The 26,372-nt window shown below is 47.9% G+C and overlaps 1 protein-coding gene across 1 annotated transcript in view; it reads right to left on the bottom strand.

The window, feature by feature from the left end:
* Positions 1 to 26,372, bottom strand: part of NOL4L (nucleolar protein 4-like) — an 83,310-nt gene that overhangs the window by 39,226 nt on the left and 17,712 nt on the right. The window contains exon 5 of the mRNA XM_005879822.2: positions 23,592 to 23,701. Coding sequence (XP_005879884.2) covers positions 23,592 to 23,701 — 110 coding nt within the window. The remainder of the gene's footprint in view (positions 1 to 23,591; positions 23,702 to 26,372) is intronic.

Below are 26,372 nucleotides of genomic sequence, written 5' to 3'. Positions count from 1 at the left end.
AGGGGTGGGGGGCTGCATCTCCGAGCCACCTCAGATTCAGCCTGAAGCAACACGCTCGTCCCCAAACAGCAGAATTAGAGCCGACAGAGAAGGTGGGTCACGGGCAGATGCCCACCTCCCCAAATTCACATCCTCCTTTACATCAGACCAGACTTCGGGAAAATCTTGTGCTTTAACAGGGATGGAGTGCTGCTCTCGTGGAATTCTGTGGGGAAATGGCCAAACACCAAAACAAAAACCAGTAACGACCCCACCTCCCGGTTCCTCTGGTCGCATCCGGAAAGGAAGGACAATTTCTACTGACTGTACGCTACCACTCATTCACGGTGGAAACAACAAAGAGAAAACGAGACAGCCACCGCGACTGTTCGCAATTTTGAAACAGACTGCCTTTAACCTTCCAACTTTTTTTTTTTTTTGTAAAAAGCCTTTTTCTTTCTTCCACTGAAAGCTTTGCATTGTGAACAATCCGAGGAAAACAAGGCTCCCTCTATAGGTTAGAGTTGGAAGTACACCACCACAGGTTCAGGGCTCAATCTATTCACCCATTAGAAAAATGAAAGGATGACAACACATCAAATTAAAGCACAGACTGACTTCCGCGCATGCTGAAGATTTTACTGTCAGTATACACCTCACATGTTACTCATTAGCACCTTTTATCCCTGAAATCAAATGTGTGCTCAAACAAATTCACTCTTTCCTGTTTCTCTGTGAGATTTTTACTTCACATCCTCTGTGGTGGGGGACAGTTTGGAGACTTCATTACCTGAACGGCCACACATGTTGGTGACCAATAATGATTTTTAGAATTAGTGGCCACAACTCAGTTCACCCAGGGACATGTGAACATTTCCAATACAGGGGCGGTCCTTCTTCACTCTGAAAATGAGATGATTCAGGCCCAGGATTTCCCATCTCTTCCCACCACATTTTTAGAGACCTTTGACTTCTCCTGGTCTGAGTCACTATTTCACAGTGGTGGTGGACATCTGGGCTTGAAATATAAAGCCAAATCCAACTGAAGTTCAAAGGTGGAATTGAACCCAGATAACCCACTTCTTCTCTGACTAATAAAAGAGAGATAGTACTGCCCAGGAGGGCAGAGCAGTGATTTTCTCTAAGCATGAAATGTGAACTCATTTACCATCCCTGAGATAAAACAGCCCCGGCCCCGCTCGACCCACAGAAGGCAGTTGGGAGCCCTGGGCTCACCTGGCTGCTGAGCGGCACCGGGATTGGACAGGTTTTGTGTGTGCTGGAGCTGCAGAAACCCGCAGGAGCTGCCACTCCTTGAGTAACCTTGTGCAGGTTGTTTTCAGCGTCCTTGTGCCTCTGGCCAACTCCCCCCATCCTTAAAGTGGCCACAGCGTGCGTGCGTCCTAACAAGGAATGGCGTGACCTAGTTTCTTGACCACTGATTCCCGCAATGATGTGTCCCAGTCAGCTGGGAGACCACGGCAGAGAAGGCGGTTCCCTCCTGCCCATCGGGGCAGAACTGCCTTCATGTCTCCTCCAGGCTCTGCAAATGGTGGGTACTTTGGTAAAGGAACAGTTGGTGGGGCATTTGCTCTATGGTGTTTCTTAGCAGCAACCTTTCCTTACAGTTTCCTATATGACATGGGCCTGCTCCACAAGTGGGGACCTAGCCATGGAACCAGGGGGTTGTTATAATTGGGAATCTTAATGTGACCAGAGCAGATGCTGTTTACGCATCTCAAAGCATTAACAAACCCATTTATGCCCAGCCGGTGTTTCTCAGTGGTTGAGCGTCCACCCATGAACCAGGAGGTCAAGGTTCAATTCTGGGTCAGGGCACATGCCCGGGTGTAGGGCTCTAACCCCAGGAGGGGGTGTGCAGGAGGTAGCCGATCAATGGTTCTCTCTCATCATTGATGTTTCTCTCTCTCTCCCTCTCCCTTCCTCTCTCTGAAATCAATAAAAATATGTATTTTAAAAACACATTTATCCAACTAACTACTTATTAATGACAGAGGGAAACATGTACCTGCACAATGGAAAGATCTGCCAGACATGCCCCAACTGAGCAATCAAACAGGAAAGTGGGGTCACCTGATGTGATGTGCTCACCTCCCGAAGGGATGCAATAAGAGGATACAGCATCACCTATGTTGTATTCTCCCCCCAAATGCTCCATCTGGATCTGATCATAACCTGGATCTGTCCTGAACTCTTCAAAAGATCCACTGTTATTAACTTGACTGTTCTAAATCATGAGACTAAAGAGAAATAGCACCTAAATGCAAAGTTTGAATCTTGGTTGGATCCTGGACATAAGGATTGAGGTGGAGACAGTTGAAGGAGAGACAGGAGGGGTGGAGTGGAGACAGGGGTTGAGAAGGGAGACAAGTGTGGGCTCTGGGCTGAGTGGTCAGGGAAGGCCCCTTCTAGGAGAAAGCCAACAAGTGCCCTGACCCTGGGATGGCGGAAGTTGACAGCTGGGTGAAGACGCGGGGCACAGTCTTTCAGGCAGAGGGAACAGCTGGTGCAAAGGCTCTGAGGTGGGAAGGGGCTTAAAATGTTTGAGGAATAGAAAGATGACCAATGTGGCTACAGCAGAGTGGGCCATGGGGAGGGGAGGAGGAGATGAGAGTGAGAAGGCATGCAGGGCCAAGCACCCAGAGCCTTGCACACCACTGTGAGGTGTGTGGATTTTATTCTAAGAGTAAGGAAATGAGGCAATCTGAATTATGTTTTTAGATCAGAGGAGTGGGATTATAAGGAAGCAAGAGTGGCAGTGGGGAGACCAGTAAGGAGGTGTAGCCAAGAGTCTAGAAATAATCTAGCCTAATGGGACTGGTTCAAATTCTGGTTCCCACACTAGGCAAGTGACCTTGGGCAGCATATGTAAATCTCTCTAAGCCTCCGTTTCCTCATCTACAAAGTAAATAATAAGATAGTGTGTTTAATGTAGTATTTGATACCAAAATGTCCCCTTTGAAATTAGAAACCATGGTAGCCAGCCTCCACGATGGCCCAGATGATCCTCACTTCCTGGTGTCACACTTTAGAGCTGTCAGAATGAATAGGGCCGTGAAACCAGTGGGAGAGTATGAAAAGGAGGGTGTATGACGTCTGAGGTTAGGTCATAAAATACAGCTTGATCTTTTCCCCAGAGGGAGTGCTTGGTAAATGGGAGCTGTTATCATCACCAGGATTCTAACTTTTCACAATCATGGCCACATCCCTCTCCACAAATGCTGTGCCAGTTCACGCAGCCACCAGCAATATCTGGCAGTTCTCATTTCACGACACACGTGTCAGCACTTAGTAATCCTTTCTCTTTGCCAGTCTGAAAGGTGAAAAATGGCATCTCTTCTTTTCCTTTGGGATGTGAGCATATGTTTATGTGTATCGTGTTTATTGGTCACTTGTATTTCGTTTCTTTTCTTTTTTTAAGAACAACTTATTCATATTCTTTGTCTATTTCTCTACTTGGGTTGGTGGTCTTTTTTTTTTGTAAGAAGTCTTGGGAAAATGAAATTAATCTTTTGTCATATAGTTTACAAATATGTTTTCTTTTCATTGTCCTTTTACTTTGTTTATGAAAGGATTTTTTTGCCATATGAAAATTTTATATTATCCCATTAGTTTTATTTTCCCTTTAGGGCTTTAGGGTTTCAGGTCAAAACAAAGGTGTGTTTTTTTTCCACTTCAAGATTATAAAAGTAATTCACTCATATTTTCTTCTAGAGCATTTATAGCTTCATTACAGTTAAATATTTATTCCATCTGTAATTTATCTCCATATAAGTAGTGAGGTGAAGATCTAGCTTATTTTTTTAATGGCTATCCAAGTTGTCCCAATACCATCATTTTAAATAACTCATCCACTGATTGGAAATGCCATCTTTACAGTACATTAATTTTCCATTATTTTTGGAATTGTCTATTCTATTCCATTCTATTGATCTGTCTATTCCTGTCCCAATATTATAGCTCTAGAATATATTTTAATATATGGTGGGGCTAGCACCTCTACCCCCGTGAACTGTCCCTGCCCCCAGCATTATAAAGACAATTAAACCCCTGCCATAGCAGAGAGGCACAATTATGCAGAAAGGAGGAATGTTTCAGCCTGAGAGGTTAAGTAAGGAGGGGGTGGGGGTGGGGGTTCTGGAAGAGGTGACATCTACTCAGAACCAAAAGAAGGCAGGAGGAGTGTGACAGGTGGCAAAGTGGGGAGGGTATTCAGGCAGAAAGGGGAGCATGGACAGAAGTGCCACAGCTTCCCCGGTGCCTGAATTCACACTCCTTGATCTGCGGGTTGCGTTGTAGCTCAGTTCATCCATTTATTCTTCACATTTGCCAATTTTTGCACAGGTGGCTGCAACCTCATAGTAAGTTTGACACCTTTGCTGAAATCTAGGAGACACTAGTACTCTTTCCTCATTCCTTCTCTATTTAGATAATTTCCCATGATGACTATAACTAAAAGAGCCTGACTTGTTGAAGTGTACTTTCCTAATAACCACAACAAAGGTCAAAATTAGTTTCATCAATCTTTTCAGGAATGTGTTACTTTAAAATGTCATCAATTAATCTCTTCATTTCACTCTCTACTCCAAAACCTTCAACAGCTCTGAGTTGCTGGCAAAATCAAATGAGAGTTCTCTGGCCTGTTGTTCGAGGCCTTCCACAGCTCTGCTGGCCATATAGCCTGTTCCAAACGGTGAATGTGCTTCAGACAGACTCACCGTCTTCTGCCCTTCAATCACCCATGTCCACACCTTTCATCATGCATGCTTCCAGGCCCATGTTCTTTCCGCAGATATGCATAAACCCACTACCATAAGTATGACTGACACAGCAATGATAATCCAGGTGCAGGTCTGCCCACTTGGAGCCTGCAGGCCAGCAGGAAAGAAAGATTAAACAAATGACCGCACAGTTTCTGGTCATAGGATATATATTCAGTTTGTACTTGACAATTGTGGGACTTGCTAAGAATGAAGTACCCAGCATGTGAGAAGGACATAGTGGTTACTGGAGGGCTCCACTGAGCAGGTGACACTTAAGTTGGGCACCGAAGGATGCACGGGCATTCACGAGGTGGGAAGATGCTTTGGGTAGTTGGCAAAGACACCCTCCACCCTCGCCAAATCTAGGCCCCCTGAACTCAGAATGTCAATCTCACAGACAGCCCAGCTGGCTCTGGTGACGGGCTCTGTCAGTCCACGCACTGTGGCACTTCCCGTCCCTGCATGACATCTCATTTCTCCAACTGGAAGCGAGCTCTCAGGGGCTGAGACAGGCTCTTAGACGGCAGAGTCCCTCGTGGCAGGCATCCACACACAGCAGGAACTCACCACTGCCTGGCGCAGGAGCCTGTCTTGCCCACTGCCCTGAGGTCTGTGACAGAACTCTGAGTTACGCAGACCATCCTCAACGTGGGCCATGCTTTGTAACTCCCACAGAGCATGCACCCTCTTCTCTCTTCCTTCCTTCCTAGCACCTTTGGAGAGGCTCAGCCAAAAATCCAAGACCAGACACAACCTGGCACTTCCATTCCTAGGTGTGCGCACAACAGAAACGAGAACACATCTAGAATGGTCCCAGCAGCAGCATTCACGGTGGCCCCAACTGCCTACCAACAGAGAAGGGACAACGTGGGACATCTACACTGTGGACTACTCTGCACGCCTCGGCACAGATGACTCTCACAAACGTATGCTCATGAGCAGCAGAGCACATGCCACAGGATTCTTTCTGTATCAAGTTCTAGAACAGGCAAACCCATCCATGCTGTTCGAGGCCAGGACAGTGGCCGCCCCCGCTGGGGCAGTGACTGGAAGGGGCACAAAGGGTCTTCGAGGCGCTGGCAATGCTCTATCTCAGTGATGGCGAACCTTTTGAGCTCGGCGTGTCAGCATTTTGAAAAACCCTAACTTAACTCTGGTGCCCTGTCACATATAGACATTTTTTGATCTTTGCAACCACAGTAAAACAAAGACTTATATTTTTGATATTTATTGTATATATTTAAATGCCATTTAACAAAGAAAAATCAACCAAAAAAATGAGTTCGCGTGTCACCTCTGACACGCGTGTCATAGGTTCGCCATCACTGCCTATCTCTTGCTCTGAGAATTGGCCATAGGAGGTGGATTCCGTTGGTAAAATTTACTGAGTGTCCACTTGGTGATAAGTGCTCTCTTCTGTATGTGTGTTATACATCAATAGAAGTTTGAAAAAGAGGAAAAAGCCAAGGCAGTTACCATGGCTGAACCGCTTAGAGCTCGGCCTAACAATTAACTGCGACCAACTCGACACCGGCCCCGAGCCGGACGGTGGTACAGGTTCCCTTCTTTAATCAGGCAAATAACACGGTTGGTACTGACTGCCTTTTTACATCTGAAGAGTAGGGGCTCATGAGGGAGATGAAATGGCTCATCCAGTCGCCCAATAGTGAGGATACAGGCACTGAGGGGACGTGCCCGCAGTCACTGCGCTGGAAGCTAGAGGCCCTGCGGGGATGGCACAGGGGTGTGTGGGTCTCCAGAGCACGTGGTGGGCCCTGCTGAGGCGGGGCCACCGAGCCCACTGTGACGCTGCACCTCACGACCTCCAGCAGAGCAGAAAGAGGAAGCCACCAGAGCCCGGCTGGGCCCACAGTGCAGCCAGCGGTTTCCCTCAGGCTGGGAGCTGGGAGTGGCCTGGGGCTGCTGGAGGCCTTCAGCCTCTGCTGGACCCGAGGCTTCTCCAGGCAACCCCTGAGGAGGCTGGGCCCGGAGCGTCTGCTGGGCTGAAACTCCAGCTGGCTCCTCGGCGGGTGCCTGGGGACGGGAGAGGGCCCCTCTGCAGGCTGTGAGATGCTAACTTAACCTGCTGCTCCCAGGAAGGCTCTCTGGGAAATGGGAGCAGCGAGAGAGAGAGAGAGAAAGAGAGAGAGAGAGAGAGAGAGAGGAGAGAGAGGCAGCGCTTCCCGTTTCGGCTGAAATCCCGTCACGACAGAGCCCACAAGGGGTGTGTGGGTGGGTGGGTAACAGCCAAGGGTTCTGGGGCCAGAGCTGCTCAGAGACCTTTCTGGTGGCCGGAGTCCTGTGGTTGCTGGTCAGCATCTAGGGTGGGGGAGCAGAGTAGCGGGGCAGGCGGTGGGGGATGTGTTTTGTTTGCATTCAGGCCTTTCCTCAGTGTGGCCTCAGGCAGGTAGGTGACAGTAACTGCTCTGAGCCTTGGTTTTCCTCATCTCTAAAATGGGGGACAACAGGGACTTGTTTCTGAAGGCTGCCCTGAGGCACAAATGCAGTAATGCCTGCAGCGAGCTGGACCGGTGCCCAGCACAGAGCACCTGCCTACAACTCAGTTATCATTCATGATGATGATGATGTGGAAAATAAGTAACCAATACTATAGACATTAGTCAACAAACATTTATTGGGCCCCTTCCATGTGCGGGGCCTGACCCGGGGGCAGGGCCTGTGGTGGTGAGATCAGCTGACCTGGGCCTGCCCGTGAAGCTGGTGGTGCTGGTTCCGCTGCAGCCTTGGCCTGTCCCTACCCTCACTAGCACTTTCCTTTTCCTTTCTCTTCTTCCTCCCCTTCCCTTGGGAAAGGACAGCGTTAACTATGGCCTTGGACAAGTTACTGAAGCTCTCTGAAACCGAGCCTCAGTTTCCCCATGTTCCCTGGGAGGGAGCTGACACACAGAAGCCCCTCCACAATTGTCCCAGCTCTCCTCCGGGCCTCCCTCTCCTCTCTTCTCCTTCCTTCTCGCTTCCTTGCTGTTTCCTTCCCTCACTATTCTGTTCCCCTGCTGCGTCCGGGCACCGGCTGTGTGTACTGTGGTGCCTTGGCAACTTAGCACCAAAAGGCACTGTCAAACTCCGTTCAGGGTGCCTAGGCCACAGCAGAGACTGTGAACTAACCTACCTGCTACCGAGACTCAACGCCTCTCCCTTTCCTTTCTTAACTACAGAGAGTGGGGAAATGCAATTCTTTTTTTTTTTTTAATAGTATGATTCCATTTATTGAAAACCTAAAAACAGGAAAAGTTATAGTGCTTTATGATGTATGCTTAGGAAGGGAAATGCAATTCTTTCTTTCCCAGCCTCCCTTGTAGCTGTTCTGGCCAATGAGATGTCAACAAAAGTCTATCGGCAATTTTCTGGGGAAGCTTTTGCTTTGCTGGACTAAGCTTACACCACCCCTTCCCACCTTCCCTCACCTTGAATGTGGAGAAACAGCAGCCAACTTGTAACCACCAGGAAGGTCAACAATATCACAGGGACACCAACTCAACATTGCCATCACTAGGACCACCAGTGGCTCCTCCATCCTTGTTTCAGGAGTAAAAAACTTCATGTTTTGCTATACAGTCAGCTAGACTTTTGTACTTTTTAATCAAAAGCATCCCTGACTGAATCACAGTGCTCCTGTTTGTGGATGAACTGGGCAGCAAGAGCCCCCACTCCCCCACTCCAGGGGGCCTTTTCTCTAGAGTGTCCACTCCTCAGAGAGACTGGGGGGAGGGGGCTGTGTCCGGGCTCCTGTTGTGCGTACTGTGGTTCTTGGGGAAGACGGGCACTGACTTCCATTACCTATGGCCTCTGCAGGAGGGAAAGGTGTCAAGGCTAGTGCACAGGTGTGCCTGCCTGGGCACTTCCGGAGCTACAGCAGTGTTCCAGTTAAACAGTATCTTCTGTTTCAAGCCTTTTTTTTTTTTTTTTCCTTGAGGCATTTGAAGCCACTCCAAACATCCAAGGCTTAAAATGACCCTGGGCCTAGCAAGGCATGGGGCCTGTTACTCATTTCTGCCAAGGCAAAGACTGCAGGAGAGAGAGGAGTGCCCAGGCTTGTGGCTGCGCTGGGCTGAGCCTCTCTCCCTGGCTGTCTTCTGTACCCCAGTCCAAAGCTCAGGGCTAGCCAGGCCACGTTACTGGGTTGCAGGAAAGGTGGAGAGCGGCTGCCCGAGGACGGGAGGGACAGGTGGGCAGAGCTCTGGTCCCCTTCCCCAGCTTTTGCCAGTGACATGCCCGCCTGCTGCTGACCCTTGATACACTGGAGTTCCCCCACTGAAGAGTTTCCTTGAAGAAAGGAGTTCCTCTGTCAAAAAGCAAACTTTGTAAACCATTGGAGTCTGGCCCAAACCTGCTGTTCTACTAACAGGGAAGCTGCAGCACGGAGAAACGAAAGTTAGACAGCTGGTCAGGGGCAGGGCCACACCTACAACCAGAGTCACTTCACTCCCTCTTGGGTGCTCGTCTCCACTTTCGATCACCCCCGGTCAAGCATCTGCTGTCCTGTGTCAGAGGGCGATGCACCCTGAGGCTTCACGGTGCACAGAACAAACTCTGTACCCAGCTGGCAGCCCCTGCGAGCACTGTCCTCTGCAGATTGCTCACTTATCCCAAGCATGCCGCTCCCGCGCTCCCTCCCTGGTCTTAGCCCCCTTGTTGTTCCTGCCCCAGGGCCTTTGCACTCACCGCCTCTTCCACCTGGAAAGCCCTTTCCCCTTCATGGCCATAGGGCCTGCCACTTATTCAGGTTTGGGCTCAATACCATCTCTTCAGAGAGGCGTTCTCACTCAGAGGTACAGTCTATCACCTGCCCCTGTTTTAATTCTCTGCCCCAAACTCCTCACTTTTGTGTATTTTTTTCTGATTGACTGTAAGCTCCCTGGGAGTAGGCTCTCGTATCTGTCTCATTCACTGATGAATCCTCAGTGCTTAGAACAGTATCCAGGACATTGTTGTAGGAACTTAAATGATTTTTGAATGAATGAAGGGAGAAAATTTTTTTTAAACTATACAAATACTGGGTCACAGGAAGGACAAGGGCCTGGCGGGCTGTGAGAGGAAGCGTGAGCCTGTCTTCTCCTGAGCGGAGGTGGGGGAGCTACTAGCCCACTGGGGATCCACGACTGGTCACACTTGAGCAAAAACAATGCAGCCAGCAGCACAAATTCACAGCACAACATCATGCTGTCCGAGAGAGAGAGAGAGAGAGAGAGAGAGACCTAAGGCCTGTTAATGAGGTAAACACAATCATAACCAGGAAAAATCTTGGCGGTGCTTCTTCAGTCCACCCAAAGCCATTATCTCTAATTGATCTCCAGACATCAGCTGCTGAAGTGTCTGAAACCCTCCTGCATCCTCCAGGTCTGGTTACAAAGCCCCAGCCCCCCCCCCCGCCCAGGGGGGTCAGGCCTCCTGCAGCAGCTCCTTGCTGGGGGCTGGGAACTGCTTGGCCCCAAACGAGAAGGAACCATCCGACTGACAGAGTGAGGGTGGGTCCAGACCCTGGTCAAAGCCACAACTGTTATAAATGCTCAGCCGCCAGAAGCCAAGCAGCTGGTGTTTCAGAGCTTAAGTCTCGACAAAGCCACCAAGAGTCTCCTCCTCAAAAAAATGTGACAAAAGTCAGGGAGGGCTGGAAAACGCACCCTGTCCTCACATCCCACTTCTCCAGATGAAGGCGACATTCTGGAAACTGGAATCAGGAGATTCGTTATTAAAAACAACAACAAAAACAGGACTTAGCCACAACACACTAAGGCCCCTCTGGGTCTCAGGCCAGGCCCAGAGTTGGGGGGGTCCCAGGGTCAGCAATAGGTTCAGTGCCCATCTGGCTGTTTCAAGCCACCCCTTTCCGGTCAGACCAGAGAGATGCCTCTTATCCTGAGGGACGGAGCAGGGAGTCCGCTGCCCGGGGTGCCTCGCGAGGGTGTTGACAGTGAGAGATCTGAGGAGAGCTGCTGCCTCCCATTTATGGAGGCCCAGGTAGCAGCTCCTGACCTTGCTCCTGGCTTCTCCCTCGATGCAAATAAAGCCAAGGCCAGCCCTGCGTGCAGGATTTTGCTCATGGCACCAGGCAGCTCTCCTGCTGCACCAGTAAATTATGGGCACTGCGTGCGTTTTTTCCTGGATAATGAAGTTGAAAGGCCACATCGGCATCCTTGCATGTAGCGGGCGGATGTCGGCAGCCTGGAAGGGGATGAGCCTTTAGATGCTGATGGAGAGCAGGAGCTGTTTAGGTTTGAGGTATCTACTAACTCCATCCCGCAACCAGCTTTCGAGACAGGATGTCAATTGTTTTCTGCTTTTTCCCCCCACACCGCTTCAGGGAAGCAGGAAGAAAGAAGAGACACGGACCTCTCCAAGCCCAGGCTGCCCTGGCAACGCTCGTTTTCTTTGTGTGTTTTGAAGCTGCAGCAAGTTTCCAGAAAGCACCTGAAGATTCTCAAAAATATATATTGATCACTAAATGAATGCCTCATAAAGATATTTGACAATGGGTTTTACACTCCCCTCTTGTCTTCTCAAAATAGAGGTTTCCAAGAAAACATTCCCTCTCAAGTTTAGAAATGCCCCGTTTTTCCTGACACCATCTTTAGGAGGGTGGGAGCAGGGGGCTGTCAATATTTATAGCCCCCAGATTCCAACACTGGCTCCTGGCCTCCCTCCCCTTATTTTATTTTATTTTTTTTCATGAACAGAAAGGCCTGCAGTAAAAGTATCTTGTTTATATGGTAAGATCAACAGTGTCTCGCAGTATTTTTCCCCCACCAAGAAGGAGATGCAAACATTTTTAGGCATTAAACAATTTTTCCCCCCAAACAACTTTTTTTTTTCAAGCCAGGAAAACTTTAAAAAAGAAGGACACCAAAGGGTAAGCATTTCTACTAAATATGAACACATATTAGTCTTAATGCTTAAGACGGTGTGGAGCTGGTACATGAAGAGGCAAAGCGACTGAGGACTGAACAGAAGTAGATTCTATTTCAGATGGAAACGTAGTAAATTTTAAAGGCGGCATCTCCAATCAGTGGGGAGAAAACAGATTCTCTAATAAACGATGCTGACATAAAAGGGTAAAGCAGGACCCGCATCTCAGAATATACCAGAATAAGGTGCAAACGGATCAAAGGTCAAATGTGGAAAATAAAAACATCTATTTTTTGCTCTGTCAGCTGAGAGGGTGTAAAAGAAAGGACACCCCAGGAGCACTAAGCTTACCTACCACCCAGATCTTGGTTTTTAACATGACTCTCCAACTGAAGGAACCAGAGCTCCTTGGACATACGACTGATTCTAGGATTGGGGCAGGAAATATATAAGATGAGCAGGGAGCATATTGTAGTGCCAGAAAGTAAAGAAACATTAAAGTAAAATGAAATCCTATTAAAAAAAAAAAAACACTCCCCAAGAAGCAATAGGGCATTGTCAAAATATCACAGGAGCCACCTGAAAGAGCTCCCAATGGCCAAAGCTAAAACAATTTAAGCAATAAAATGAATAAACTAGTATTGAATTATAAGCCAAAACAGAAAATAAATAACCATGTAAATAAATGATTGAATTTATAAGTGAGTAAGGAGAGAAAAATCTCCCAATCACAAGAATTCCAAATAATGTAGGTGGGTACTTCGTCCTTAGGAAAGAAAGCATAATCGCCTACACCTGAGGTGTGGGCTGTACACAGTGATTTCCTTCCAAAGTCTACATTATGGCGAAGGGGAAAGAGTAACTTAACAGCGAAGAAACCTGACAAACATTGCAGCCAGGTGTGACCCTCACCAACACCATGGATCACGCTGACAGTGGGAACCCTTGACATGAAATGGTACAAGTGACACTATGTCTGTGGTCTTCCTCTTAATGACCTGTGACCCCAGTTTTATGTATTATGAATAACATCAGACAATTCCCCAAATTCTAGAAAATACCTGACCAGTACTCTTCAAAACTGCCAAAGTCATCGAAAACAAAGAAAGTCTGAGAAATTGTCACAGGCAAGAGGAGCCGAAGGAGACATGACAACTAACTGTAATGTTGTGTCCCAGATAGCACTGGAACAGGAAAAGGATACTAGGTAAAAACTAAGGAAATATAAATAAACTATGGGCTTTAGTTAACAATAATGTAACACTATCGGTTCATTGGTTGTAACAAATGTATCATACTAATGTAAGATGTTAATAATGGGGGAAACTGTGGGAGAATGGGTAATATGAGAATTCCGTACTATCTTAATTTTTCTGTAAATCTAAAACTGTTCTAAAAAATACCCCCAGTCTATTAAGAAAAAAACAACACATGAAAATACTAAAAGAAAACATTAGTTATTAAAAACAATGGATGGAGGTGGAGTGGAGTTAGCCCTTTTAAGACTCAAATGCAAAAGACATTAAATAAAAAAAAATTAATGAATCTGAGAACATTAAAGAAAAGACAACACACACAACAAGGGGTAAGGGTCCCTCTGACATACACACAACATCGGCTATGGTTGAGAAAAAGAGGCCATGGCCAACTCCAGGGAATCAAAAGAAAGGAAATGTAATCACAGTATGCTAATTGGCTCAGCTATGAAAAATATATACACAGTCACAATAATATAAATAATGATATGCCCTGGCTGGGTAGCTCAATCGGTTAGAGCGTTGTCCGATACACCAAGGTTTCGGGTTTGATCCCCAGTCAGGGCATATACAAGAATCAACCAATGAATGCATAAGTGGAACAACAAATCAATGTCTGTCTGTCTGTCTGTCTCTCTCTCTCTCTCTCTCTTCTTCCCCCCCTCTCTCTCTAAAATCAATACATTTAAAAATGATGATAGTGATCTATCTAGATACAGAGGTAGCTCTCTCTCTCTCTCTCTCTCTTCTTTCCCCTCTCTCTCTCTAAAATCAATACATTTAAAAAGGATGATAGTGATCTATCTAGAGAGGTATAGATATATTGAGGGATAGAGGAAGGAGAAATAATATGTGTTTTTATGAGAGGATATAAGAGTGTAAATTCTGATCTCCCACAGCAGGAAATTAAACAACCAAAACAATCCAAATTGAAAATCAAGAACTAGCAGTATGAGCGTGTTATTTAGAAACAGGAGGTAAAACACCAGAAGAGATGGCTGAAAGGTAAGGAAAAGAAGCTGTCAATGGAGAGTAGACACTGAAGTGGGAAGACCAGGGCAGGGTCTGCTGTTTTTTATATGATTTTTAAAATAGGTATTCCATTGACAAAAATAAAAATGAATACAAATAAACCAAAAAAAAAAAAACCCAAGGGCTACCTGAGAAGCTGTTCCTGAGGGCCAGCTGCCCCGGGTTATGGGGAGGGGCATAAGGCCAACCTGAGAGCAGCTACCTCACCCGCAAATCTTCTTACAACAAAGATGCTCCGAGGATTATTCTTTGCCTGGAGAAATCCAAGCAGCCTTGGTCAAGGGCAGTGTTTTGGTTGCTTTTTGTTTTTCTTGCCACAGCACAAACCTTCCGCAGTGCCAGGAATTTACTGAACAGAAAAAGATTTGGGCTATAGCTTCTCAGATCTTGAAAATGGGGCCAGTGGCATTTTAGGCCTTTCTTGGGCTCTTTTAAAAAAATGTATTTTATTGATTTTTTACAGAGAGGAAGGGTGAGGGATAGAGAGTTAGAAACATCGATGAGAGAGAAACATCGATCAGCTGCCTCCTGCACACTTCCTACTGGGGATGTGCCTGCAACCAAGGTACATGCCCTTGACTGGAATCGAACCTGGGATCCTTCAGTCTGCAGGCCGATGCTCTAACCACTGAGAAAACTGGTTAGGGCCTTTCTTGGGCTCTTATGGAAGTAAGCTGGGCCCCCAAGGCTAAGCTACATAACAAGTAACCAGCTGATCCCGGAGGCCTGAGAGGGTGTTGAAGAGGAGGGAGGCGAGAGCTGGGTGGAGCAAGAGAAGCAGGCCAGCAGCGGATGACGAAGGCCAGGAATCAGGAAGAAGGAAGAAGGCTGGGAACAGAGAGCGTGGTCCCAGCATACCGCGGTGGGAAGAGGATGAACGGGAGGGACGAGGTGTCTAAGACAGCAGAGCCCACCTTCTCGCAAATTCCACAGGGTCCACACATGCACATTTCTGGAGAGCAGACACAGGTGCTCAACGTTTGAAGACACTGGTCTAGAAAAGAGACTATAGCAAGACAGTAGCAAAGATTACAAAGGGTGAAGAGACCAGTGCTGGGGAAGATGCTGAGGGCTATGAAAGATTTAGAACTCGATAGCAATGATGATTTTCCCAGTGAAAATCATGGTGAAGCCTAAGGCACTCTTTATGTTCAACAGGACCACTGCCCCAACTTCCCCAAGTGGCAGAACTCCCAGGTCAAGAGGCTCTGAAATCTTATGGGAAATGATGTCTTTGATCAAAATAAACTATCTCTCCTTGCCCTATTTAATGCCCTTTTTGCCTTGAATATTTACTTATTTGACATTAATAGCACTGTCCTCTCTTTCTTTTGTTTTCATCTTCCTTTTTGTGTTATTAAAAATGTATCCTGCCCTAACTGGTTTGGCTCAGTGGATAGAGCGTCGGCCTGGGGACTCAAGGGTCCCGGGTTCGATTCTGGTCAAGGGCGTGTACCTTGGTTGCAGGCACATACCCAATAGGGAGTGTGCAGGAGGCAGCTGATCGATGTTTCTCTCATCGATGTTTCTAACTCTCTATCCCTCTCCCTTCCTCTCTGTAAGAAATCAATAAAATATATTTTTTTAAAAATGTATCCTGTCCTGGCCAGCATGGCTCAGTGGTGGAGCATTGGCCCACACACCGAGGGGTTGAGGGTTTGATTCCCGGTCAAGGGCATGTACCTGGGTTGAGGGTTCTTTTATCGGCCACTGTCTGTGAGGCAATTTATCGATGTGTCTCTCTCGCATCCCTGTCACTTCCACTCTCTCTAAAAAAATCAATGGGAAAAAATATCCTCAGGTGAGGATTAACAACAACAACAAAAAAAAACATTAAAAAAAAGTCTTTTACCCTGGCAGGCACGGCTCAGTGGTTAGAGCATCGGCCTGTGCACCAAAGGGTCACAGATTCGATTCCCAGCCAAGGGCACATACCTGAGTTGCAGGTTCGATCCCCAGCCCAGGTTGGGGTGTGTGCAGGAGGCAACCAATTGATGTATCTTTCACATATCAAAGATGAGAGAGAACCACTCATCAATCGCCCTCGGCACATCCCCAACTGGGGATCTCTCCCTTCTCTCTCTAAAAAAAAAAAAAAAATCAATGGGAAAAATATCCTCAGGTGAAAATTAACAAAAAATAAATGTCTTTTATAAATACCAAATAAATTTTGCCATTAAAAAATGCACACATTTGAGTGTTTTCACTCTGTAATGAAATTTAACCCATTGACACTTATTGTAATTTATCAGCGTTTGGTCTTGTTTCTGTTAGCTTACTTATGTTTTTGTGGGTTTTTAAAAATATATGTGTATCTTTTTATTGATTTCAGAGAGGAAAGAAGAGGGAGAGGGAGATAGAAACATCAATGATGAGAGAGAATCATTGATCGGTTGCCTCCTGCACACCCCACATGGGCATGCACACCACAACCCGGGCATGTGCCCTGACCAGGAATCAAACCTGTGACCTCCTGGTTTATAGGTCGATGCTCAACCACTGAGCCACACCAGCCGGGCAGCTTACGTATGTTTTTAATTCATTGTCTCTTTTGGTTGTTTCTTCTTTTATTTCTCCATTTAATTACTCTTGCTGGGCTGGTCAATTTTCCTTTGTTCCTTTTATTTTCTCTAGTGATTTAGAAGTCCTACGTTCTATTTTTATTTCATGGAGATTACTCTAATTTTAAAGAAAGACATCAGAACCGCTGCTTTCTTAAGAGACCATCAAAGGTTTACACACACTGAGCCAAAGCGGGGACATGGCTATTTCCATTCTGCTATTTCTTCCCCGAGTCCATACCTTGCCTGAGCTGCAGGGCAGCCTGAGAAAGGGGAAAAAGAAAATCATCATTGCTATCGAGTTCTAAGTCTGGTGTCAGAGTCAGCACCCTGGTAAGGTGGCTCCACAGGTACGCGTCCTGTGAGTCAGGCACCATTTAGTAAGTGCCAGGCTTTCACTGTCAAACCCACTAACTGCGTTTCTCCTTTGGGTCTGCCCATTTTCTTGGGGCTCTCCCCCAACGAGCAGCAGGGAGGTTGAAAGTGTTCAGGAGAAAAGAAAGCCACAAAAAGGGGTACGGGTTCAGAGGGAGAAGGAACAGAACCCTGCTTTACTCTTCCTGTCCCACAACGTGGTCCAAAAGATACTGAGAAAAAAGAGAACATGGTTAGCCAAAAAAATAGAAACAACCAACTGTCTGTCAATGAAGGAATGAATGGATAAACACAATGAGACCTATCCATACAATGGAATATTATTCAATCATGAAAAGAATGTGGTTCTGTCAGGTGCTATAGCACAGATAAACCTTGGAAGCATTAAGTGAAATAAGCCAGACACAGAAAGACAAATATATGATTCCACTTATATGCAGGACGTAGAGAGTCAAATTTATAGAGACAGAAAGTAAAACAGAAATTACCATGGGCTAGGAAAGGGGAGAATGAAAAATCATTGCTTAATGGTTTCAGAGTTACTGTTGGGGGTGATGAAAAAATTTTGGAAATAAATAGTGGTAATGGTTGCACAACATTGCGAATGTGCTTAATGCTACTGGACTGTGCGTTTAAAATGGTTAAAATGGCTAATTTTATGTTACATCTATTTTACCACAATTAAGAATAAAGTGAACGTGGAGAGCTATTCAGAGTGGGCTTGTTTCCTTCTCCACTCAGAGAGATGGGAGACTCAGAAGGTTCCGTCCTCGATTGTACTCCTTTCCTGCCCAAATCCTGCCTGGCTCCCCTGTGCTGACTAAGGAAAGGCTGTTTCGTGGCCTCATTTCCAAGAAAGGCCCATGCTGTGTCTCCTCCTCCTCCTCTTTCTTCTTCCTCTTCCTTCTTCTTTCACCAAACTGGCTTGGCCTTCCCCAGCCCAGGTCCACCAGAGCTGTTACCTCTCGGCTTCCCTCGCCTGGACCCTCTCTGACTGTTCAAATCTCATAGGAAGTAAGTGCCTGTCCCCTGAGCCACCTGGCAGGTCCCTAGCGGAAAGGCTGTTTCGTGGCCTCATTTCCAAGAAAGGCCCATGCTGTGTCTCCTCCTCCTCCTCTTTCTTCTTCCTCTTCCTTCTTCTTTCACCAAACTGGCTTGGCCTTCCCCAGCCCAGGTCCACCAGAGCTGTTACCTCTCAGCTTCCCTCACCTGGACCCTCTGAATGTTCAAATCTCATAGGAAGTAAATGCCTGTCCCCTGAGCCACCTGGCAGGTCCCTTCCTGTTTCTGTTTTCTGTCCTGGTTATAGCTCATGGCTGCTGCCTTGTCCTTTCTACTAAGAAGAGCTCATTGAAACAACTGCACTGTCTTATTCCTCTTTATGGCCCTGGTTTCTTGTTCGAGGTCATTCACCGTGTCTATTAAACAAAGGTTGCATAATAGTATTACTGTCAATAGTAGTAGAGGTCATTGAAACTTCCTCTGTGCTCCTAATATGCCTGGCACTGTACTCAATACTGAGCTTGCTTTGTGTCATTAACTCTTAAAATAACTCTATGGGGTAGGTGTGTTTACTCTCAAATAACTGAGGGGCGGGGGGAGGACAGAGAGGTGAAGCAGTTTGCCCAAAGTCACACAGCTGGTAGCTGGTGGAAACGGTCCTGTCAGCCTGACCCCAGGGTCTTTGGTTTAGGTGGGTGGGTTGGAATCCTGGCTGAGAACAGTAATGCTCTACATGCCCCCGGAAAAAAGCAGGAGGGCCAATATTTTGGCAATGCCAGGACCCCTGGGCAGAGGCTACCGACCCTCTGGGTGCCCTGGGAAAGTCGCGGACCCCACTTACATGTCAAGGGAAGGAGGAGTCCTGCCCCTCCTCCCGGACCCTCCAGGACCTAAGGAAAACTCTGGGACAGGAGCACAAGGCGGCGGAGGGAGGCAGAGGTTAATGGAAGCAAGTAAGAGCCTCCATCACGCGGGCTTAAACAATGGAGCCGTGCACCACTTCACACACTGCTGGGAGGACCATTAAAACCATTAGTGGGACATTAGCGCTGCTCCAAGCACGGGGGAGAGAGGGGAGGCGGAGGAAGGTGCTGACGGCCCTCCCACTCTGGGTGCCCTGGGAAAGTGGCTGCACCTCTGGGGTCTCAGCCTCCACTTCTATAAAATGAAAGCGTGTGTCCGGGAAGGCACAGATGATTTGTCTCTCTCCTTCCGGGTCTGGATCTGATTTCTACCGCGGGTCCAAACACTGGGATCTCGGGAACAATCAGAATAAAGTCACCCATAATGTGGATATCAAATTACAGATGTGCCTCTGCGGATAACTGAGCCTTCACGAGGTAAGGAAGACCACCCCCACCCCAACCCTGGCCCCTGTCAAATTCCTCTTCACGTATTTCCTTAGGCACCATATATTTAAGGTGGTCCCCGTTCCCGGGCAAACAAAGCCTGCCCTGCTAGCATCGCTGCCACAGACATTTTCCCTCCACCAGCGCCTGGGGCAATACTCGATCCTAAAGAGCGCATCCTCCTCCAGGAGGTGGGGAGAGGAGCAGGGCTTGGGGCCCAGGCAGGTGCACGGGTTCAGGGATGGAAAAGAACTGAGTTTCCATTCACATTAGTGGTTGTGTGACCTTGAGCAAGTGCAGACCCTTTTGGAGCCTCAGCCAAGGCGTCTGTAAGATGAGGACAATAACATGACCCTGAAGAATTGTGAGGGTGAAGGGCACAGTGTGGACAGTACTGCACACAGAACAGGTGCCCTTCTAATGACCCACCTGCTTGAAACAGCACCCACCCTGCTGGCTCCCTTGTTCCTGGTCTGTTCCTCTTCTAAGCTCTTTCTTTTGTTTCTCCTTGCCTCTCTCACTGACTGTGAGAGCAGGCAAGGCAGAAAGGGCTCTACTCACCACTGTCTCCTTGGCACCTGGCTCAGTTGCACAATGGATGGATAGATGGATGGATGGATGGATATGGGTGAAGAAGTGAGGGAATGACAGGAAAATTATATAACCAGCTTACTTGACAAGTGGAAACATCAAGGCCCGAAGGTCAAAGAGACTTCAAATAACATGGAAAATAAGCACCAGAGAAACATAGCAGATTGTAAAGAGGGTGCATACAGGAGAATCCCCTTTCTATTCAACAGCCTGGAAGGGTGGATACCAAACTATTCAGTGATCTGAGTGGTGGGATGATGGTGATTTTTATCACCGTGCTTTTGCTTTTTTGGCTACTGATTCTTCTACTAAGGTATTCCCTGTGTATTACTTGTGTAATTGATGGTTTTGAGAGTATGAAAGGAACCCAAACGGGACAGAAAACAAAACCAGCGGCAGCGTGAGGAAGAGGCCCAGCACTCCTGGAGCGTCCGCACACAGACAGCCCCCAAAGGGCTTTGCGAGATCAGCTGCTGGGGTTGGCGCTTGCTGGTGGGCCTGCCCCGTGAGTGCTGCCTGCACCCCTCCCTGACCCTCCTCTTATCAGAGAGTGCGCGGAGTAAGTCTACAGTCACAGAACCCTTCCCATCCTGCCCCCTATAAGAAATGCATTCATCATCAGTGCAATTGAATGTGAATTTCAGTTTTATATCTTTATGAGAGTTTCACCAGTAAGAACAAAAATGAAAAAAAAAAAAAGATTTTTCTCAGGCTACACTCTCTTATTTTCAGCTCAATGTGGCCACTTCAATGACAGCTCCTGGGGTCTGGTCTGTGTCTTAGGACGGAAGTCCTGCGAGGGTGGAGGCTGACCCCTAAATGCCTTGCACACTGGGGGCACCATAAATTTCTGCCGCATTGACTCAGAACTCAAGAAGAGCATGTTTCCTTTGTGTGACTATTGCTATACTGGGTTTTCACTTTACCTAACACCCTCGTGGAGAAGGACCCATCTCCCAGCACATTAACCCGACACGACTGGAGCACAAGCAATGTGATTCTGTCCGTTTCACAAGGAAACCCCACCACCTGTCCTTGTCTGCCCAAAGCAAAGCGAGGGAAATGTTCTACTTGCCTTACTGTTTGTCTCTTGTTTGGGAAAGATGAATTATTGGGATTTTTTTCACCAGAGTTTTCAGATGTAGGGCTTTGTTCGGCATTAATAAAATATCATTTGTCCTGGCTCCCAGTGAGTTTAGATTTGGTTTATTTTCCATGTAGCCTGCGTGATTGATTTGCAAACACTCCAGGTGTCCTCTGCATGTCCTGCTCAGAGTGATGGGCAAGGAATGAAACTACTTTTGGAGCCTGGTCTTGAGAAGCGAGATTTGATAGAGCAGAGCCAGTCCCCTGGCTGAGTTCGAATGGGGGCCTATCCACCCACCCCCAGGGGAGGCCTGTTCTGGCTTTGCTATAGGAAAGAAGCTATCAGTTCAAATATGTGTATTTTTACAAGCTGAAAAATCCAAGACTTCTGGGTCCTTGGCCCTTCCTTGCTGCTGTAGATACATAATCTGGTGAGCAATGTGATTTTTTGTTTTGCTATGAGCCTGGCTATAAAAGAGGGATAACGGTGCTGCGGGAGAGGCTGAGGCCTTGAGCTCATTGCTGTGCACGGAGTGCTGGAGACTGACAGATGAAAGGCCCTAGGATGCGGCTTCTCTGCCAGGTGTGCAGGGAGGGTCTGCCCCTTTGATCTCCGGCAGCACACAGGAGAAATAACTACTTTCAGAGAGCCCCCATCTGGGAAGCTAAGAATGAAGGCGAGGAAGACACAGTCAACGCCACTGTAAGTCTCAGCCTCAGCCCAGCTGGGTTCTCAGAGCACCCTGGGAAAAATGCCTTCCCACAATCCTCCCTTCCTTTGGGAGTAGCCAGACCTCACCGGGACAATTTATCCATCTCACTTCAGGAACTTCAGTTCGTTCACAGATATCCACCAAGTGCCTAACACTGTGCTCTCTCCTTTGTTTAGCAGTAGAACTCCTCACAGTTTCTGCACCAGCCTCACCAGCCTCAGATTCTCGCTGGTGCTATCTTTCCGCGAGCCACAGGGCCCTTGCACAAGCTGAGGCCTAGCGCTCAGGTCCCTTCAGGTCGTGATCTCAGCTCAAACGTCACTTTCTGAGGCAAAACTTCCCTGCCCCTGCTTCCCCCCCCCCCCACACACACACATCTAAGTACTCAGAGCACCATGTGCCCCACTGCAGGACACTTGTTACAGCTGCACCCGGATGCCTGATTAATCTCTCCCTCGACTATTTATGGCTACCTGCTATGAGCTGGGTATTTGTGTGTGATTTTATCTTTAGTGTCTGTCTCCCCCTAGATCAGAAGAACTAGGAATGGTGCTGCCTTTGCTCATCCCCAGGTCACAGAGTAGGGCTCTATAAATATTTGCTGAAGGCCCAAATCCTTGCTAATATATCTAGCCAACAGTCTTAATCCCCCCTAGACGGTAAGACTTTGTATAACCAGATGAAATATAACAGGATCCGTTAATGAGGGATCACAGGTGGGCTATGCTGGCTACTGCTGGTCCTGGCGGTGGCCACCGAGTGACAGGGGCCACAGGCTGGTTCTAGCGCCACGGCGAAGTTGTTTCTGCGAGTATGAAACCCCAACGCCACTTTCCCCATTGACGTTATCTTTGATTGCTGGACGTTTCTTAGGGATGCAACCATCACAGAACAGACACTCTCAGGAAAGAAAACACTGGAGACACAGAGACACAAACAGCTCTTCCACCCAGAGCGAAGCGTACTTCACTCAACCTTTAGGGGCTGATCATGGTTGGCACGCCATCCCTCCTCCTTAGGGGAGTGCAGACTTGGTATGTTCAAGCCAACCAGCTCAAATCCTCAAACTGGGTGCCACAGGCCCAGGCGTTACCAGGACACATCCTGCTACATCACCGTGGAGCTATCACCCCCTCGCCCCCTTCGCTCCCGTGACAGCGCATGCTCAGGTTGTCAAGGAGACCAGCAGTAAGTGAGACAGCATGCACCCAGGGCTGGAAGTCAGACTTTCCATGAAAGAACCCATTCCCCTGGTCAGGCCACAAAGACAGGGTGAGTTCAGATGTCACAACAGACGAGAACCCTTGAAGCTGGAGGTGAGAGATTATGACCCTGGTTTTAGGCGGCGATGGAGGGAGGGGGTGGCGCTCACTTGCCCCCCTTTGAGAGACAGTCAGGCTACTGGCTTTGCAAAGGGCTAGAAGGTGTACTGTGTGGGGAGGGAGGCAAGAGTGGTTTTCTTTTAATAGCCTGTTTCCACGGTGCCTGACAGCCCTTGGCAATCCACAGCCGGGGAGTCTTGGACAGCCAGGGGCCTTATCTTACTCGGGCCACCCGCCAGGGCCCATCCTCCTGGCCTGTCTGGGCCCCAAGAGTGACAGAGGCCACAGGCTGGCAGGCAGGGCCCCTCCTCCCTCGTCTCCCTGGGGAGAGGAGTAGCAGACAAAGGGCAGAGCAGAGACAGAACCACCCAAGAGCCAAGGTCTGCAGCTCGCGCCTCCCCCTCCCTGCCCTGCCCTCGGGGAAAGTTTTGTGAAGCGTGAGCTCCCTGGGTTTCACTGAAGACCCAGCAGGGCTGTCTGCCCAGCAGACCCTTTAACTAGGAGCACATTCTTTCCCTCCCCTCTCAGCCCTAGGCACGGCCCAGATAACCAGATAAGGGCCTCTTTGATTTCCAGTGTGTTTACACAGGCTGTGGCCCCACATCTTGGGAAGGATCAGCCACATCCAGGCAAGTTAGGACGCTTCCAGGTGGGGTGAGGGGAGACGGGAGACTTACCTGCTCCTGGGAATTCATCACGCGCAACTTCATCTGCTTCAGGTATGTGGAGGTGAGGGGCATGTTGTAATCAATAATCCCAGAGACCAGAGGAGAGGGAGGCTCGTTTTCTGGCAGAAAGAACAAAAGGAACTCCTTTCAGTCTGTGCGGTGGGCCACCGGGGCAGCACACCCTGTCACCCACATGGAGAACTCAACACAGCCTGTGAGAAGGAAGGAACGGGCCAGAGGCCACACATGGGCAGCTCGCCCACCATGACTGGCCCGTAGATGCGGACTGCATGCCACTGAAAATATTTTTCAATTAGGTGCCAGTGTTTAATAAGAGAGTTCACATTTAAAAACTCAGGGATATTTGGCTTTGAAAAACGGAAGGTCTGGACACACTGGGCCCATATTCCCACACCAACCACTGCAGCTGTGCGGCAGCCGCTGCTTTTAGAGGGTGTGAGCTCTCCATTTTGCCACAGTCCCCACCACTCCCTATTGTTTTGTTCACTTTCACTCCGTTATGATACTGGCCAGGCCCTTGAAGACATTTATGTTTCCAACCTCGAGCTAAGCCAGCTCTCTTCGTGGTGCACACATGCCACCCTCCCCCCCGCGAACCCATCTCCTACCCCCACCGCATCCCCCAAAAGCACTGTCAGGTACCATATGGCTCACAGCTCTGGGTCTCCACACCCAAAATTCTGGTTCCTCCTTTATCACATGGAACATTGTTCCTCCCATTTATTGCTTTGTTGTCCTAAAGATCAAAGTAATGTGTGTTCTTTTTGTAGAGCATTTGCAAAGTGTGGAAAGATGTAAAGAAAAAATAAAAAAAACACCCATAATTGCACTAAGCAGCTTGGCATATGCTTCTGTTTATTTTCCCCTGTGATTTCTCTTCATGTCCTTGATATCAGAATGCACACAGAAAATTGTAGTTTGCTTTAAAAAAATTTTTTTTTGTTTAACATTTTGTCATAAGCATTTCCTTCACGATCAAAAATCTTGTTTTGGCCCTGTCGAGTTTGGCACAGTGGATAGAGCGTCGGCTGCGGACCAATGGGTTTGATTCCAGTCAAGGGCACATACCTTGGTTGCAGGCTCCTCCCCAGCCCAGGCCCTGGTTGGGGTGTGTGCAGGAGGCAACCAATTGATGTGTTTCTCTCACATTGATGATTCTCTCTGTCTTTCCCTCTCTCTCCCACTCTCCCTAAAAATCAATGGAAAAATATCCTTGGGCGAGGATTAACAAAAATAAATAAAAACCTTGTTTTGCTTTACAAATGTAATCTTTATAGCTGTGTACTATTTTACCATAGTTTCCTTAAGTTATTCCCTTATGAATGACTATTTATGTTGTTTCCTATTGTTGGCGATTATAAACAACACTGCAAGAAACATATTTGTGTGTGGGTATTGTTCCAAATTTCTGATCATTTTCTTTTTCAAACAAATTCCAAGAAATGGAATTCATGGGTTGAAGGGCAGGAATATTCGGTAACTCTTAAAATCTCTGGCTGAGCGGCCTTCTTCAAAGGCTGCTGCCATGGACAATCCAGCCAATGGACACTGCGCAGTTCTGCATCTTAGGTGGCCCAGTGGGTGGCACACAGGGCAGATGACAATGGCGCAGGAATAAGTCAAGGAAGACAGGAAGCATGGTTAAAAGAGAGCCTGTCACTTCTCTCCAGTCCCGGTCCCGCGTTGGATGTCTTTTGCTGTGACCAAGCTTGAAGTCCTGGAGCCACCTGCTGGGACCCATCTCACTTAGTCATTTAGTCACTTGACCCTGCTTTCACCCTCTCCCTGGGAAAAGTTTTGGTCACCTGTTCTCTGGCCTCCAGCTCCTGCCTCCAGGACTCCAGGCCAAAGTTCTCCCTGGGACTTGAGTGTACGAACAACACTGGGACTAGCCGAAGCCTGCCCTCCACCATCACCACCAAGAGATGGGCTGGAGATGAAGCAAGTGATAGGGCCCAGGTGGCGGAATGCAGAGGCTCTCCAAGGTGATTTGCTAAACCTGCTGCTCCAGCGCCGGAGCCCAGGCCGGAAAGCCCCTGCGAGCTTGAGAACACTATGCTGAGTGAAAGAAGCCGGACACAAAAGGACAACTACTGTGTGATTCCACTTCGATGGAATATCTACGACAGACACCGTCAGAGAAAGTAGGATTGAGGTTATGAGGGATGGGGGCGGGGATGGGAAGTTATTGCTTCATGGGTACACAGTTTGTTTGGGGTGATGAAAAGGTTTTGGAAATAGATAGTGGTGGTAGTTACTCAATCACGTGAAAAGAACCAATGCCACTAAATTGTACACTTAAAATCATTAAAATGGCTAGTTTTACATTATAAATATTTTACCAGAATAAGGAAAGCAAGGCCCCTGCAAATAAGGGGGAGGGACACCTAAGGGGAGAAGGGAGGCTCCTTGCTGGCCAGGATAGAAAGGCCTGCAGAAAATGGGGTCCCTGCAGCCGGGGCCCAGAGACCAGGGGTGCTATTTCGAGGCCGTGTACATCTGGTGAACACGCAGCCTAAATAACATTTCTTACCAAATTTTATAAAAGAGCTTTGTTTAGCTTTTTGTTGTCACACACATAATTTTTTGTGTGTGTGTGCGTGTGTTTTTTTGTTAATCCTCCCCTGAGGATATTTTTCCATTGATCTTTTAGAGAGAGTGGAAGAGAGAGGAAAAGACTGAGAGAAACGTCAATGTGAAAGAAACACATGGACACGCCCAACCAGGGCCCGGGCCAGGGAGGAGCCTGCAACCAAGATATGTGCCCTT

Source organism: Myotis brandtii, unplaced genomic scaffold, assembly GCF_000412655.1.
Source record: "Myotis brandtii unplaced genomic scaffold, ASM41265v1 scaffold61, whole genome shotgun sequence".
NCBI classification, from domain to species: Eukaryota; Metazoa; Chordata; class Mammalia; order Chiroptera; family Vespertilionidae; genus Myotis; species Myotis brandtii.
This window is presented reverse-complemented; position numbering and strand designations above follow the sequence as displayed.